The sequence below is a fragment of the Paralichthys olivaceus genome, chromosome 1 (genome assembly GCF_024713975.1).
Source record: "Paralichthys olivaceus isolate ysfri-2021 chromosome 1, ASM2471397v2, whole genome shotgun sequence".
Taxonomy (NCBI): Eukaryota; Metazoa; Chordata; class Actinopteri; order Pleuronectiformes; family Paralichthyidae; genus Paralichthys; species Paralichthys olivaceus.
Window position 1 is genome coordinate 3,694,800 of NC_091093.1, and position 14,560 is coordinate 3,709,359.

The 14,560-nt window shown below is 41.0% G+C and overlaps 2 protein-coding genes across 2 annotated transcripts in view; both read left to right on the plus strand.

Moving 5' to 3' along the window:
- The window catches only part of LOC109624859 (mucin-5B-like), a 38,375-nt gene that overhangs the window by 9,205 nt on the left and 14,610 nt on the right, over window positions 1-14,560 (plus strand). Inside the window, exons 17-29 of the mRNA XM_069531175.1 lie at window positions 933-1,188; window positions 2,056-2,102; window positions 2,909-3,012; window positions 3,179-3,330; window positions 3,444-3,582; window positions 4,082-4,192; window positions 4,386-4,565; window positions 4,668-4,907; window positions 6,634-6,790; window positions 7,529-7,657; window positions 7,911-8,061; window positions 8,182-8,225; window positions 8,641-8,854. Coding sequence (XP_069387276.1) covers window positions 933-1,188; window positions 2,056-2,102; window positions 2,909-3,012; window positions 3,179-3,330; window positions 3,444-3,582; window positions 4,082-4,192; window positions 4,386-4,565; window positions 4,668-4,907; window positions 6,634-6,790; window positions 7,529-7,657; window positions 7,911-8,061; window positions 8,182-8,225; window positions 8,641-8,854 — 1,924 coding nt within the window. The remainder of the gene's footprint in view (window positions 1-932; window positions 1,189-2,055; window positions 2,103-2,908; window positions 3,013-3,178; window positions 3,331-3,443; window positions 3,583-4,081; window positions 4,193-4,385; window positions 4,566-4,667; window positions 4,908-6,633; window positions 6,791-7,528; window positions 7,658-7,910; window positions 8,062-8,181; window positions 8,226-8,640; window positions 8,855-14,560) is intronic.
- LOC138411442 (mucin-5AC) lies at window positions 8,981-12,551 on the plus strand. The gene is made up of 2 exons (XM_069532032.1): window positions 8,981-12,187; window positions 12,373-12,551. The coding sequence occupies exons 1-2, from the start codon at window positions 9,175-9,177 to the stop codon at window positions 12,549-12,551; spliced, it is 3,192 nt and encodes a 1,063-aa protein (XP_069388133.1). The 5' UTR covers window positions 8,981-9,174.

The window sequence follows — 14,560 nt, forward strand, 5'->3', positions numbered from 1 at the left end:
AAACTCCTGTATGCTCTCGAAGACAAGTATGTGTGTCTGTATGTGGTCTGATACCCTGTACAAACCTGGCATCAACATCTGTCCTGAGAGATCTGATCACAAATTGACAGCTTAGGAAAGGTGTGATGGCACACATTGATCACATGTGTGCACTTTGGATCAGACTGCAGATCAGATCACATGCTAATAGCCAGTCGCAGCGAGGTCAGACAGTCAGGCGTATTTATGAATCAACAGTATTTCTTATATCTTTTCAATACTCCTGGGATATTGTATTGATCAGAGACAGTGTATTTTACTCTATTCCTGGATAGGTGCATAACATTTTCTTTCTTTCTTTCTTTCTTTATAGCATGTGACATCAGGTAGCCCTTGTTTTCTTCTGTTCTTCAAACCTCTGTTAAAGCAGTTTGATTATCTGCAGTGTTGCTGTCTTCATTTGGTAAATGTTGAAACATTCAGTCAGTCAATAGCAAGCAGGAGTTGAACCAGCAACCAGAGAATTAAATTAAATTCCTCTCAACACTGGACCACTGCTGTAATCTATGATTACTGGCAGAGGCAGGGAGATGCAGTAAGAAAAGCACTGAAAGTACTCTGAGGGGCCACTAGAGAGCAGCATAATACCATGGTGATCAAAGGGCTCCTGTTCACCTTAACATCTTGATATTTTGGTCTCGGTGTCTTGAGCAGTGTAATGTGCATAGGAGCTCTATAAAGTGGATTATAGATCAGTTATGCTCGTCATCACTCTGAAACAGCCATTGCAATCACAATGATGCATTATAGAAGTAAAGACATGTAGGAAATCATGCTGGTGCCTCTATCCTGCAGGGTGGCCCCTCATCAACACACCACAAGAAAACAAGTGCAAAATGCACTTTACCTGATAGGCGTTGTTTTTCACTGATCCTGTGGTTTGACCTCCTCAGGGAAATATGCCAGCTCCTGCCCGAGCACCATGGTCTACTCCTACAACATCACGTCCAGCAGTCGCACCTGCCGCTGCCTCAGCTCCACAGATCTCAGCTGCCACTTCTCCTTCCCGCCCATCGACGGCTGTATCTGTGCAGAGGGAACCTACCTGGATGACTCTGAGAAGTGTGTCCAATCCAAGGCCTGTCCCTGTTACGACAAAGGCTCTGTGGTGTCTCCTGAAGAGGTGGTCAGCAAGGATGGAGTCATGTGGTATGAAAATGACATATTTCACAGGTTTTTGGCGGATTAGCGAGAGCAAGTTCAGACTGAGGGATAAAATTACAACAGTGGTCAAACTAATTTCACATAACCGCCTGATGATGGCGTGTTTGAGTTTCCTCATTGGCTGTTGCTTGTTGAATGAATTGGCGTGAACGTTTTTTTCTTATATCATCAAGAGGCATTCACAGGCAATGCTCTCAACCAGATTTACTGACTTTACAGACTCCTTCGGTGATCTTCTTTTCATCAGAAAAAGCATCTGCTGACAAATCAAGCGGCTTTAGAAAAACTTTATGGCTCTGAGTCCAGTGACCAATGTGGAAGTGACTGCTGTTAAACTAGCTTAATGGCTCATGCTACAGTCACTATTTCATTCTACAGAAAGACAAAGATGTAGATGTGGAAATGGGAGCAGCATTGTTGTGAATTATACCGTACACAGAGAGGAGACAAGAAAACAGATAAAAGACTGAAAGCTGCTGACACTAGGTCGGACACTGATTTGATGAGGGCAGATTTAGGCTAATTTTTTATTAAAAATGGTTGTTTATTGCAGTTCCACTTCGTGAAACCTCACATTTAAACATTGGCCACACACGGGCGATTCTCAAGTGTTGTGTTACTGGTAGCCTTTGGCCCCAGTCCCTAATGTATTTTAGCAGTAACATGGAGTAGAGACTATAATTAAAGTGTTTGTCTCATTTAATAGATTATAATAAAAATGACTGACTCTTTGTCCCTGTATTTCAATGACCTGTTGTGGTTTTAAATCTTGTTTAAATCTTTTAAACTGTGTGTTGAAAGGTTATGTTGGTGTATTAATATATATGTATTTTTGTTGTAATTCTCCACCAGCACCTGTAAGAAGGGCAAACTCAGCTGCATTGGAGAAGTACAATCAGGTAAAGTGCATGACACAGAATCACCTGATAAATAGCTGCCTCAAAAGTGAGAGCTACATTTCTTCCTGACAGTAACTTATCTAACAGAGTAACTGGACTACTGGATTAGTGTCTATGATGACTTGATGATGGCTGTGGTCTGGAAAAAAGTATGCACTGAGCTTCTGCCATGACAGATTTACAGTTATCTCATTTGGTAGTTTAAAGACTATGGCACATATTTTTCACTTTCTAGAGATTGTAGCAAATGATCAGCATCCTCTTAAAGCAGACAGCAGCATTATCATGCATGGGGACAAAACTAATCAAGGTATATGTCAGTTTAAAGCACATTGCATATACTTCTTTTTAAAGATTTTGGTATTTGGGGTTGCAGAATGAATAAATGAAAATTATGAGCCATGAAGGTTTTTGCTCACATTTAAGTGCGTCAAATAGTTTCATGGTTTTGTTTCAATATACAAAGAAAACCAGTGTTTCTACATGTTTCAGTATTTGGCCTTGAAAAACTGAGATGTATCATTCTGCCAATGGGGTGGCATTTAGCACAGTACATGGTAAACAGGTATTAGAATATGAGTCTGATATTCCAGAAAGAAAGAGTGAAGAGAAAATAGACAAAAGAAGCAAAGCTGAGTGTCATTACAGATTATTTCTGCAAATCATTGAGGAGCTGAAATGTTCAGGTTGTCTGGTATATTCATTTCCATGTCAAAGATTATTGTAGTTGTCTTTATAACATTTTGAAAAGCAAATTAATCAAGCATAAAAGTTCAATCAGTAATTTCAGACTTGTCTTTCCTCAGGAACCTGTGCTCCTCCCATGGTGTTCTTCAACTGCTCTGCTAATGGTCCTGCTGCAAAAGGAACTGAGTGTGAGAAGAGCTGCAACACATTAGAAATGACCTGTGTGAGTCACCTGTTCCCAAACATAACCGATTTATGTACATGAAAGCACAGATAAATATCCTATAATGGTTGTAGAACAAACAGTTGAATAGTCTGAGTTCAACATTTTCTCTGCTGGAGCAGAAATGAAACCTGACTGTGGACTGTACATTTGATCCTGTTTCCAGATGACCACAGGGTGTGTCTCTGGCTGCATGTGTCCACCTGGGTTGGTATCTGATGGTAAAAAAGGCTGCATCAAGCCAGAGGCCTGTCTCTGTGACCACAATGGCATCTACTACCAGCCTGGAGAGACCACCAGGGTGGACTGCAACACCTGGTAAGTGAATCAGATTGAAGCACACTTTTGGTTCCCCCCCACCTCTCTGCGACATGTTCACACAAAAAGGCCTTTTATAATCGGGATTCCATCTGTTGTGTATCTGCTCACAGCACTTGTAAAGACAGAAAGTGGATCTGTACAACCAATCAGTGTGATGGGACCTGCTCCGTCTATGGTGCTGGACACTATATGACCTTTGATCAGAAGCGCTTCACATTCGATGGCAACTGTGAATACGTTCTCACTCAGGTATGACTGTGCACAAAAAATGCTGAAGAACAGAAAGATGGAAATATGAAGAATGAGCTGTCACCAGAAAATACTAGAGCATTCAAATTAGTCCATCTAAAGGACATTACTATGTTGAACGGAATCAAAGGGAGGACCTTCTCTCAAATGTCTGTGCTTGATTTTGTATGTGTATAGTAAAATAATATTATTATACACTCCAATGCTCTGTCAGAAAACTATATCCATGCGTTTTTTACTTATGTACTGTGATATATTGCGTTTATTCACATTATTGTTGATTTCTCAGAGAACAATTAATCCAGATCTAGTGAATTTATTTTAAATGTGGTTTCATAAGGTGACTTTTGGGCCTTGGCAGAGGTATGCACTCTACTAAGGGCCCATGTGGTTTTATATTATTTTTATATAAGGGTGAATATCAGGAACAAAGAAATAATGTTATACTTATTTGTGTGTGTGTTTGTGTGTGCGCGTGTATGGGTGTACTCTTCCTCAGGACTACTGTGGCAGCGCTCAGAGTAATGGAACTTTCCGAGTGATCACTGAGAATGTTCCATGTGGAACCACAGGAACCACCTGCTCTAAGACCATCAAGATCTTTCTGGAGGTAAACAATCGAGAAGAAAAAAAAACTATTAAAAAAACTGCATAATTTGACTGTAAATTGCTGGCACAATGCTAAAATAAATCAATAGAGCTTTGCTTAAATAAACATATGTGACATATGTAGAAGTCTTTGCCATTGAACTTGTGACACACGCACAAAATGACCAATAATCCATGCCTGCTCTTTTGTGCAGCGTGCAGAACTGATTCTAACAGAAGGAAACTACAGGTTGCTTTCAAGTGGAAATGAAGAGGCACCTCCATTCCATTATAGCACTATGGGCAACTACCTGGTAATTGAAGCCAACAATGGACTCATTCTCATGTGGGACAGGAAAACCACCTTGTTCATCAAGCTCAGCCCAAAATACAAGGTAACCCAGGTGTAACTGAACCAAGGCTGTGGTCGAAATGTGAAAAAACTTTAGCTTTGTTTGGGTTTAACAACATGAGATAAGGAGCTCTTCTTATTTCAGGGTCGGGTGTGTGGGCTTTGTGGCAGCTACGACAAGAATGCAAATAATGACTTCACTACAAGGTGCCATGCTGTGGTTGTCAGCCCACTGGTGTTTGGCAACAGCTGGAAGGATTTACCAAGCTGCCCTGATGCTCAGAGCATTAACAGCCCCTGCACAGACAACCCATACAGACAGTCGTGGGCCAAGAAACAGTGCAGCATCATACAGAGTGACGTCTTCTCCACCTGCCATTCCATTGTAAGTTGTTGTTTAACTCAAGTTTCTTGTGAATGTTTTTCTTCTGATTTAGTCCTGCAAGTAGCAGGATGATGCACATGTCAGCCAGTTTTTCAGTTTATCTGTGAACACCCATGGTGCTCAGAGAAGGATTCCTAATTAGGCATTTACTTTACATTCAGCTCCACTCTCAACTTTTCAAGTACAATTAACAATAATAATAATAACCATGTTAGACTAAACTCCACTCTTTTCCCTTTCAGGCCAAATGCTCCACTCTATTAAGCAGATAAGCTCATAGGCAGGTTGACTGCACATGGTTCTGTTTTATGCTACATTAGATATTATCATATACATAAATATGTCCTCACTCATATATTCGATGCTCACGTTTTATGACAGTAAAAGTGACAGGTTTAATTTCTGCCAAACTAAATTTTCAACTATTAGAGTGAGTTTTCCCTATGAAACGATGCAATTTTGATTTGCACCCCCATGTGGCGGAATGGAGAGGGACGAGTAGATCAAAATATGAAAAGAACTCCTGCACACTGTCCAATTTGCAATCAGTGATTAATTAGGCTGCAATGTATCAGTACTTGATCTTCATCAGGCGAACATTTTGTGATAATGAGAAGCCATCTTAACAAGGACGTGGCCCCAGGTCAGCCACCCAATCACATTCCTAATAAACAGGTGAAACTGCAGGATGTATTTATGGCAAGTAAAAAATTAACAACATAAAGCATCATCTTCATAATGAATATGATCAGGCCTCACAAAATTATATACATAATAAGCATTGTCATAGAAAAATAATACATCATGAGAAAATATTCAACAACATTTATGCATCAAACCAGAGTCCTCCTTCATTCCCATCTCAACATGTTAATGCAACCAAAAACAAAAAACACATCAAAAACATCCCATGTGGCATTAATGCATACAATATATATAAAGTGGATTTGAAATGGACACAATGACAGGTCTCATTTGTAAAAAATAAAATAAAATCTAGGCATCCAGAAATGTCTGAAACTGAGCAAGGAAACAGATTAATCCAAAGCATCTGGTACACTTTTCACATTTTATTCTAATAAAGTGAAGCAGAACAAAGTTAGAGAGGTTTAAGTAGAAACCATCAGTAAACTGAGAGAAGAAGAAAAATAACGACAGTAGGTAACAGTATTCACCCTGGAGTTTACCAGTGTTATGGATTAAAATCCAATTTATCATGACAAAACATCAGAGGAAAGATGTGACTTATGTTTGTTGCTCTAAGATGTTTTTGGTTTATTCTTTTATTTATTTTTTGCTATTGTTCGCCTGTTGGTTAAGTGAGTGTTGGTCGTGGAAAGAATGGAAATATAAAGTTGCAATCTGCGGATTCTGGGCTTGTTGTTTTTTTGGTACCTGCTTTGTGAGCATGTGCGTTTGTTCGATGTGCATGGTGTTTGAGTTGTGTTTGGTTTTGGGTAAAATTGCTGTCATGGGCGTTTAGCTGAGCTTCCACATGTTCAAACAAGGTATAGCATGTCCATACTTTCAAAACTTGATCCAACTCTTTCTAAGAGTGAACCTGCACAACGCTACATACAGTAAATGCAGTAGAGTAAAAACGTCATTATTTGCATGTGAGATGTAGTGAACTAGAAACAGAAGTGCAATCTTTCCTCCATTTTGTGTTGATTGTCTTTACTAAACACTGAACTGAACTCACCAAATGTATCAACACACACTGCAGGTTGATCCTACTCCATACTATGAAGCATGTGTGTTCGACTCATGTGCTTGTGACACTGGTGGAGACTGCGAGTGTTTCTGCACTGCTGTGGCTGCTTATGCTGAATCGTGTAATCAAGCTGGTGTCTGTCTACGATGGAGAACCCCTAAAATCTGCCGTAAGTAACCAGGATGAGAAATGTTTAGTGAGAACCACATACTTAATTCAGCTTTTTAAGAAAAGAGAAAAGAGACTCCTAGAGACTGCTATTAGATATTGCATAAGGTAAAGAAAAATGCTATTTGGGGCTAATTACCTACCAGGATAACACTTTACAATAATAATAATAATAATACATTTTATTATAGGCGCCTTTCAGAGCACTCAAGGTCACCTTACACACCAGATAAAAACACAACAACAATGTATCAAAACATCAACAAAATACTAATTAAAATTACAATACACTCCACTAAGGCTGGGCAATTAACCGAAAATGTATCAAACCTGACATTTAAACAATATCTCAATGACTTAATCTTGCTCATGTTGGTTATTGTTGTATGTGTATATGTTGGTTGTAAATAGTTAACATGAAAGCATGGATTGGACTATAAGTCAGTGTGACCTGTGCCTTCCCTGAAAGCAACAGCACTAATTTCAACCTGGATTTAAATCTAATTTTAAATTAGAATTATGTCTATTATAGCTAATTTCTCACAAACTTCACACATAAATAGCGAAATAACCACTATCAAAATAATTCTCAGGAATATTTCATTGTTGTGATTTCTTGTTAAAGTGCCATGCCTGTCAATTACCAAGGTAAAAATAAAGCTATGTACACTAACATATCTAGGTCATCAGATCCAGCCTGGCACATGTGCAAACTAGATTTTTCATTGGTTTTTTTCAGCTCTCTTCTGTGATTACTACAATCCCCCTGGTGAATGTGAATGGCACTACATGCCTTGTGGATCTCCTTGTATGAAAACCTGCCGGAACCCTTCAGGCAGCTGCTCCACACAGATACCTCCTCTAGAAGGTACAAGATAAGGATTTTATTACTTGACCTCATCTATTAATCAAATTTATATAAGGATTATCAAGTTCGACAATTGCCAAATCAGTATACATTTTATAGTGACATAATTTCCTTAATAATATCACTCATTCAACCACAAATCCATGGGTAAATAAAATCTTACCACTTTCAACTGGTGGTATTCCTGGTTTTAAATAATGCCAAATCATACCCTCTCTTGCAATGTATGAATAGATGTTTGTTTTTCAATTAGGTTGCTATCCCAAGTGTCCCACTGCTCAGCCATACTTTGATGAGGATACAATGACATGTGTCATAAAAGAACAATGTGGTTGCTATGATAAAGAGGGGAAACACTATGATGATGGTGACAAAGTGCCAACAACCAAAAACTGTTATACATGGTAGGTTTTGCATATCTTATATGTGCCAATCAATGTAATGTAATATTGTGGGAGGTTCAAATAAAAATTAAACAAAAGAATCTAATCTGAGTATTGGTTTTATGTTTTTCTCTCTTTTAGTACATGCAGTTCCATGACCATCAAATGTCGCCACGATAATGAAGGTGAGCAAAGATTTGGAGTGACCATTGGTTTAAAAAAATGCATTATATTGTATATTGAGCGGGAGGCAGTGACCTAGTAGACTAAGTGGAACACTAATCAAACTGAAGTCACCTGGATCTGCTGGAGTCCAGGAGGACAGATGGACTGTCCCTATCTCCCTATCTAGGTGCCCCTGAGCAAGGCACCTTACTCCCACCTTACATCTGCTCCCCAGGCCTTCAGTAGCTGCCCACTGCTCTGTGTGGTCACTGCTCACACAGGATGGGTTTAAAGGCAGAGATTAAATTTCCCCCCATGTTGCATGTAGTTGTGCACTGTGTGTTGCATGATTTGTGAGATAATATAGGAATCTTAATCTTATTGTATATTGTATATAAGGTTAATATGTCAATTAAAGATCTTCTCTTTTTACAGCCTGTAGTTGCACATATCATGGAAACAAATATCCCCCTGGCAGAACAATCTATAACACAACAGATGGACATGGCAACTGCATGACAGCAGTGTGTGGTAGAAACGGCACGATTGACAAGGAGTCTTTCCTGTGCCCAGCACCAACGACACCTACACAATTGCCCACTGTGACTTCCACTACAACTAGCCAGTCTCCGACCACGTTTGTTTTTAGATCAACCACACCAGGTATGTTTAGTAAATGTAAACATTTAAGAATTTAAGACATACAGTAATCAGCTATATAATGCAAGATTTACTACTTAATCATTATCCGTTTTATGTGTGTTTACAGAATCAGTTACAGTCACATGTAATCCTTGTGTATGGTCGCCATGGTATGATTCCAGCTTCCCCACACTGGGATCTCCAGGAGGAGATGATGAAACTTATGACAAGATTAGAAGGGCTGGACACAAGATATGTGATAAACCAAGTCAAATCCAATGCAGAGCTGAAAAATTCCCTAATGTCACAATTGACAATGTGGGACAGATGGTGGAATGTAATATAGCTAAGGGGCTGATGTGCAGAAATGAAGACCAGTCAGGGCCATTGGCCTTGTGCTTTAACTACCAAGTCAAAGTTCTGTGTTGTGATTATAGTGCATGTCCAACAAAGCCTTCTACACCACCTATACATCCAACCTCAACCGCAAATCCCACAACAAAACATGTTACAGAAACACCTTGTCAGGAAACAAAATGCTTCTGGTCAAAATGGATAAGCTCGGACTACCCTGACCATGGTCGTGATGGTGGGGACAATGAAACCATCAAACACATCATCCAGAAAGGATATAAGATCTGTGAGAATCCAGTGGCCGTAGAGTGTCGGGCTGTGCACTATGAATCAACCCCACTTAAGCAATTAGGACAAAATGTAACTTGTAATAACCAAGTAGGACTCCTGTGTAAGAACAGCTTACAGTATCCCCCCATATGTTTAAATTATGAAATAAAGGTTAAATGTTGCAAGCCAGTACAATGCAGCACAACCCTGAATCCAACAACTAAAAAAACTACAACTCATCCACCTAAAACTACTACTTCAACCACAACACCTACTACCACAACTGCAACAACAACCCAGCCACCAACAACTACCACAACAACTACCACTACCACCACCAGTGCACCTACACCTGGACCTTGCCCTGGGGGACATGATATGAAATGTAGTTGGTCAGACTGGATCAATCTTGGTGAGCCCACACCAGGCCCTAATGGTGGGGATGATGAATCCATCAAGAAAGTAATCGCTGCTGGTTATGACATTTGCTCAGCTCCAGAAGAAGTCCATTGCAGAGCCACTACTTACAAACATCTTTCCATCTCAGATGTGGGACAAGCTGTGACTTGCAATAAAAATGTGGGTCTTATATGCAACAACAAACAACAAGGACTTCAGCAAGAGTGTTTTGATTATGAGATTCAGTTCAAATGTTGTCAGTGTCCAACACCTTCTACTATCAAACCAACCACTCTACCTACTACTACTTCAACCACAACACCTACTACCACAACTGCAACAACAACCCAGCCACCAACAACTACTACTACCACTCCCACTACCACTACCACCACCAGTGCACCTACACCTGGACCTTGCCCTGGGGGACATGATATGAAATGTAGTTGGTCAGACTGGATCAATCTTGGTGAGCCCACACCAGGCCCTAATGGTGGGGATGATGAATCCATCAAGAAAGTAATCGCTGCTGGTTATGACATTTGCTCAGCTCCAGAAGAAGTCCATTGCAGAGCCACTACTTACAAACATCTTTCCATCTCAGATTTGGGACAAGCTGTGACTTGCAATAAAAATGTGGGTCTTATATGCAACAACAAACAACAAGGACTTCAGCGAGAGTGTTTTGATTATGAGATTCAGTTCAAATGTTGTCAGTGTCCAACACCTTCTACTATCAAACCAACCACTCTACCTACTACTACTTCAACCACAACACCTACTACCACAACTGCAACAACAACCCAGCCACCAACAACTACCACAACAACTACCACTACCACTACCACCACCAGTGCACCTACACCTGGACCTTGCCCTGGGGGACATGATATGAAATGTAGTTGGTCAGACTGGATCAATCTTGGTGAGCCCACACCAGGCCCTAATGGTGGGGATGATGAATCCATCAAGAAAGTAATCGCTGCTGGTTATGACATTTGCTCAGCTCCAGAAGAAGTCCATTGCAGAGCCACTACTTACAAACATCTTTCCATCTCAGATGTGGGACAAGCTGTGACTTGCAATAAAAATGTGGGTCTTATATGCAACAACAAACAACAAGGACTTCAGCAAGAGTGTTTTGATTATGAGATTCAATTCAAATGTTGTCAGTGTCCAACACCTTCTACTATCAAACCAACCACTCTACCTACTACTACTTCAACCACAACACCTACTACCACAACTGCAACAACAACCCAGCCACCAACAACTACCACAACAACTACCACTACCACCACCAGTGCACCTACACCTGGACCTTGCCCTGGGGGACATGATATGAAATGTAGTTGGTCAGACTGGATCAATCTTGGTGAGCCCACACCAGGCCCTAATGGTGGGGATGATGAATCCATCAAGAAAGTAATCGCTGCTGGTTATGACATTTGCTCAGCTCCAGAAGAAGTCCATTGCAGAGCCACTACTTACAAACATCTTTCCATCTCAGATGTGGGACAATTTGTGACTTGCAATAAAAATGTGGGTCTTATATGCAACAACAAACAACAAGGACTTCAGCAAGAGTGTTTTGATTATGAGATTCAATTCAAATGTTGTCAGTGTCCAACACCTTCTACTATCAAACCAACCACTCTACCTACTACTACTTCAACCACAACACCTACTACCACAACTGCAACAACAACTCAGCCACCAACAACTACTACAACAACTACCACTACCACCACCAGTGCACCTACACCTGGACCTTGCCCTGGGATGAAATGTATTTGGTCAGACTGGATCAATCTTGGTGAGCCCACACCAGGCCCTAATGGTGGGGATGATGAATCCATCAAGAAAGTAATCGCTGCTGGTTATGACATTTGCTCAGCTCCAGAAGAAGTCAATTGTAGAGCCACTACTTACAAACATCTTTCCATCTCAGATGTGGGACAAGCTGTGACTTGCAATAAAAATGTGGGTCTTATATGCAACAACAAACAACAAGGACTCCAGCAAGAGTGTTTTGATTATGAGATTCAATTCAAATGTTGTCAGTGTCCAACACCTTCTACTATCAAACCAACTACTCTACCTACTACTACTTCAACCACAACACCTACTACCACAACTGCAACAACAACCCAGCCACCAACAACTACCACAACAACTACCAGTGCACCTACACCTGGACCTTGCCCTGGGGGACATGATATGAAATGTAGTTGGTCAGACTGGATCAATCTTGGTGAGCCCACACCAGGCCCTAATGGTGGGGATGATGAATCCATCAAGAAAGTAATCGCTGCTGGTTATGACATTTGCTCAGCTCCAGAAGAAGTCCATTGCAGAGCAACTACTTACAAACATCTTTCCATCTCAGATGTGGGACAAGCTGTGACTTGCAATAAAAATGTGGGTCTTATATGCAACAACAAACGACAAGGACTTCAGCAAGAGTGTTTTGATTATGAGATTCAATTCAAATGTTGTCAGTGTCCAACACCTTCTACTATCAAACCAACCACTCTACCTACTACTACTTCAACCACAACGCCTACTACCACAACTGCAACAACAACCCAGCCACCAACAACTACCACAACAACTACCACTACCACTACCACTACCACCACCAGTGCACCTACACCTGGACCTTGCCCTGGGGGACATGATATGAAATGTAGTTGGTCAGACTGGATCAATCTTGGTGAGCCCACACCAGGCCCTAATGGTGGGGATGATGAATCCATCAAGAAAGTAATCGCTGCTGGTTATGACATTTGCTCAGCTCCAGAAGAAGTCAATTGCAGAGCCACTACTTACAAACATCTTTCCATCATAGATGTGGGACAATTTCTGACTTGCAATAATAATGTGGGTCTTATATGCAACAACAAACAACAAGGACTTCAGCAAGAGTGTTTTGATTATGAGATTCAATTCAAATGTTGTCAGTGTCCAACACCTTCTACTATCAAACCAACCACTCTACCTACTACTACTTCAACCACAACACCTACTACCACAACTGCAACAACAACCCAGCCACCAACAACTACCACAACAACTACCACTACCACCACCAGTGCACCTACACCTGGACCTTGCCCTGGGGGACATGATATGAAATGTAGTTGGTCAGACTGGATCAATCTTGGTGAGCCCACACCAGGCCCTAATGGTGGGGATGATGAATCCATCAAGAAAGTAATCGCTGCTGGTTATGACATTTGCTCAGCTCCAGAAGAAGTCCATTGCAGAGCCACTACTTACAAACATCTTTCCATCTCAGATGTGGGACAATTTGTGACTTGCAATAAAAATGTGGGTCTTATATGCAACAACAAACAACAAGGACTTCAGCAAGAGTGTTTTGATTATGAGATTCAATTCAAATGTTGTCAGTGTCCAACACCTTCTACTATCAAACCAACTACTCTACCTACTACTACTTCAACCACAACACCTACTACCACAACTGCAACAACAACCCAGCCACCAACAACTACCACAACAACTACCACTACCACTACCACCACCAGTGCACCTACACCTGGACCTTGCCCTGGGGGACATGATATGAAATGTAGTTGGTCAGACTGGATCAATCTTGGTGAGCCCACACCAGGCCCTAATGGTGGGGATGATGAATCCATCAAGAAAGTAATCGCTGCTGGTTATGACATTTGCTCAGCTCCAGAAGAAGTCAATTGCAGAGCCACTACTTACAAACATCTTTCCATCATAGATGTGGGACAATTTGTGACTTGCAATAATAATGTGGGTCTTATATGCAACAACAAACAACAAGGACTTCAGCAAGAGTGTTTTGATTATGAGATTCAATTCAAATGTTGTCAGTGTCCAACACCTTCTACTATCAAACCAACTACTCTACCTACTACTACTTCAACCACAACACCTACTACCACAACTGCAACAACAACCCAGCCACCAACAACTACTACTACCACTCCCACTACCACTACCACCACCAGTGCACCTACACCTGGACCTTGCCCTGGGGGACATGATATGAAATGTAGTTGGTCAGACTGGATCAATCTTGGTGAGCCCACACCAGGCCCTAATGGTGGGGATGATGAATCCATCAAGAAAGTAATCGCTGCTGGTTATGACATTTGCTCAGCTCCAGAAGAAGTCCATTGCAGAGCCACTACTTACAAACATCTTTCCATCTCAGATGTGGGACAAGCTGTGACTTGCAATAAAAATGTGGGTCTTATATGCAACAACAAACAACAAGGACTCCAGCAAGAGTGTTTTGATTATGAGATTCAATTCAAATGTTGTCAGTGTCCAACACCTTCTACTATCAAACCAACTACTCTACCTACTACTACTTCAACCACAACACCTACTACCACAACTGCAACAACAACCCAGTCACCAACAACTACCACAACTACCACTACCACTACCAGTGCACCTACACCTGGACCTTGCCCTGGGGGACATGATATGAAATGTAGTTGGTCAGACTGGATCAATCTTGGTGAGCCCACACCAGGCCCTAATGGTGGGGATGATGAATCCATCAAGAAAGTAATCGCTGCTGGTTATGACATTTGCTCAGCTCCAGAAGAAGTCCATTGCAGAGCCACTACTTACAAACATCTTTCCATCTCAGATGTGGGACAAGCTGTGACTTGCAATAAAA

What these genes read in the sequence shown, in the direction of transcription:
- LOC138411442 (XM_069532032.1), top strand. Translation starts at nt 9,175, where the DNA reads ATGGTGGAATGTAATATAGCTAAGGGGCTGATGTGCAGAAATGAAGAC. An exon ending in CAAGAAAGTAATCGCTGCTG is followed by an intron (nt 12,188 to 12,372) that starts GTTATGACATTT and finishes AAATGTTGTCAG; the next exon opens with TGTCCAACACCTTCTACTAT.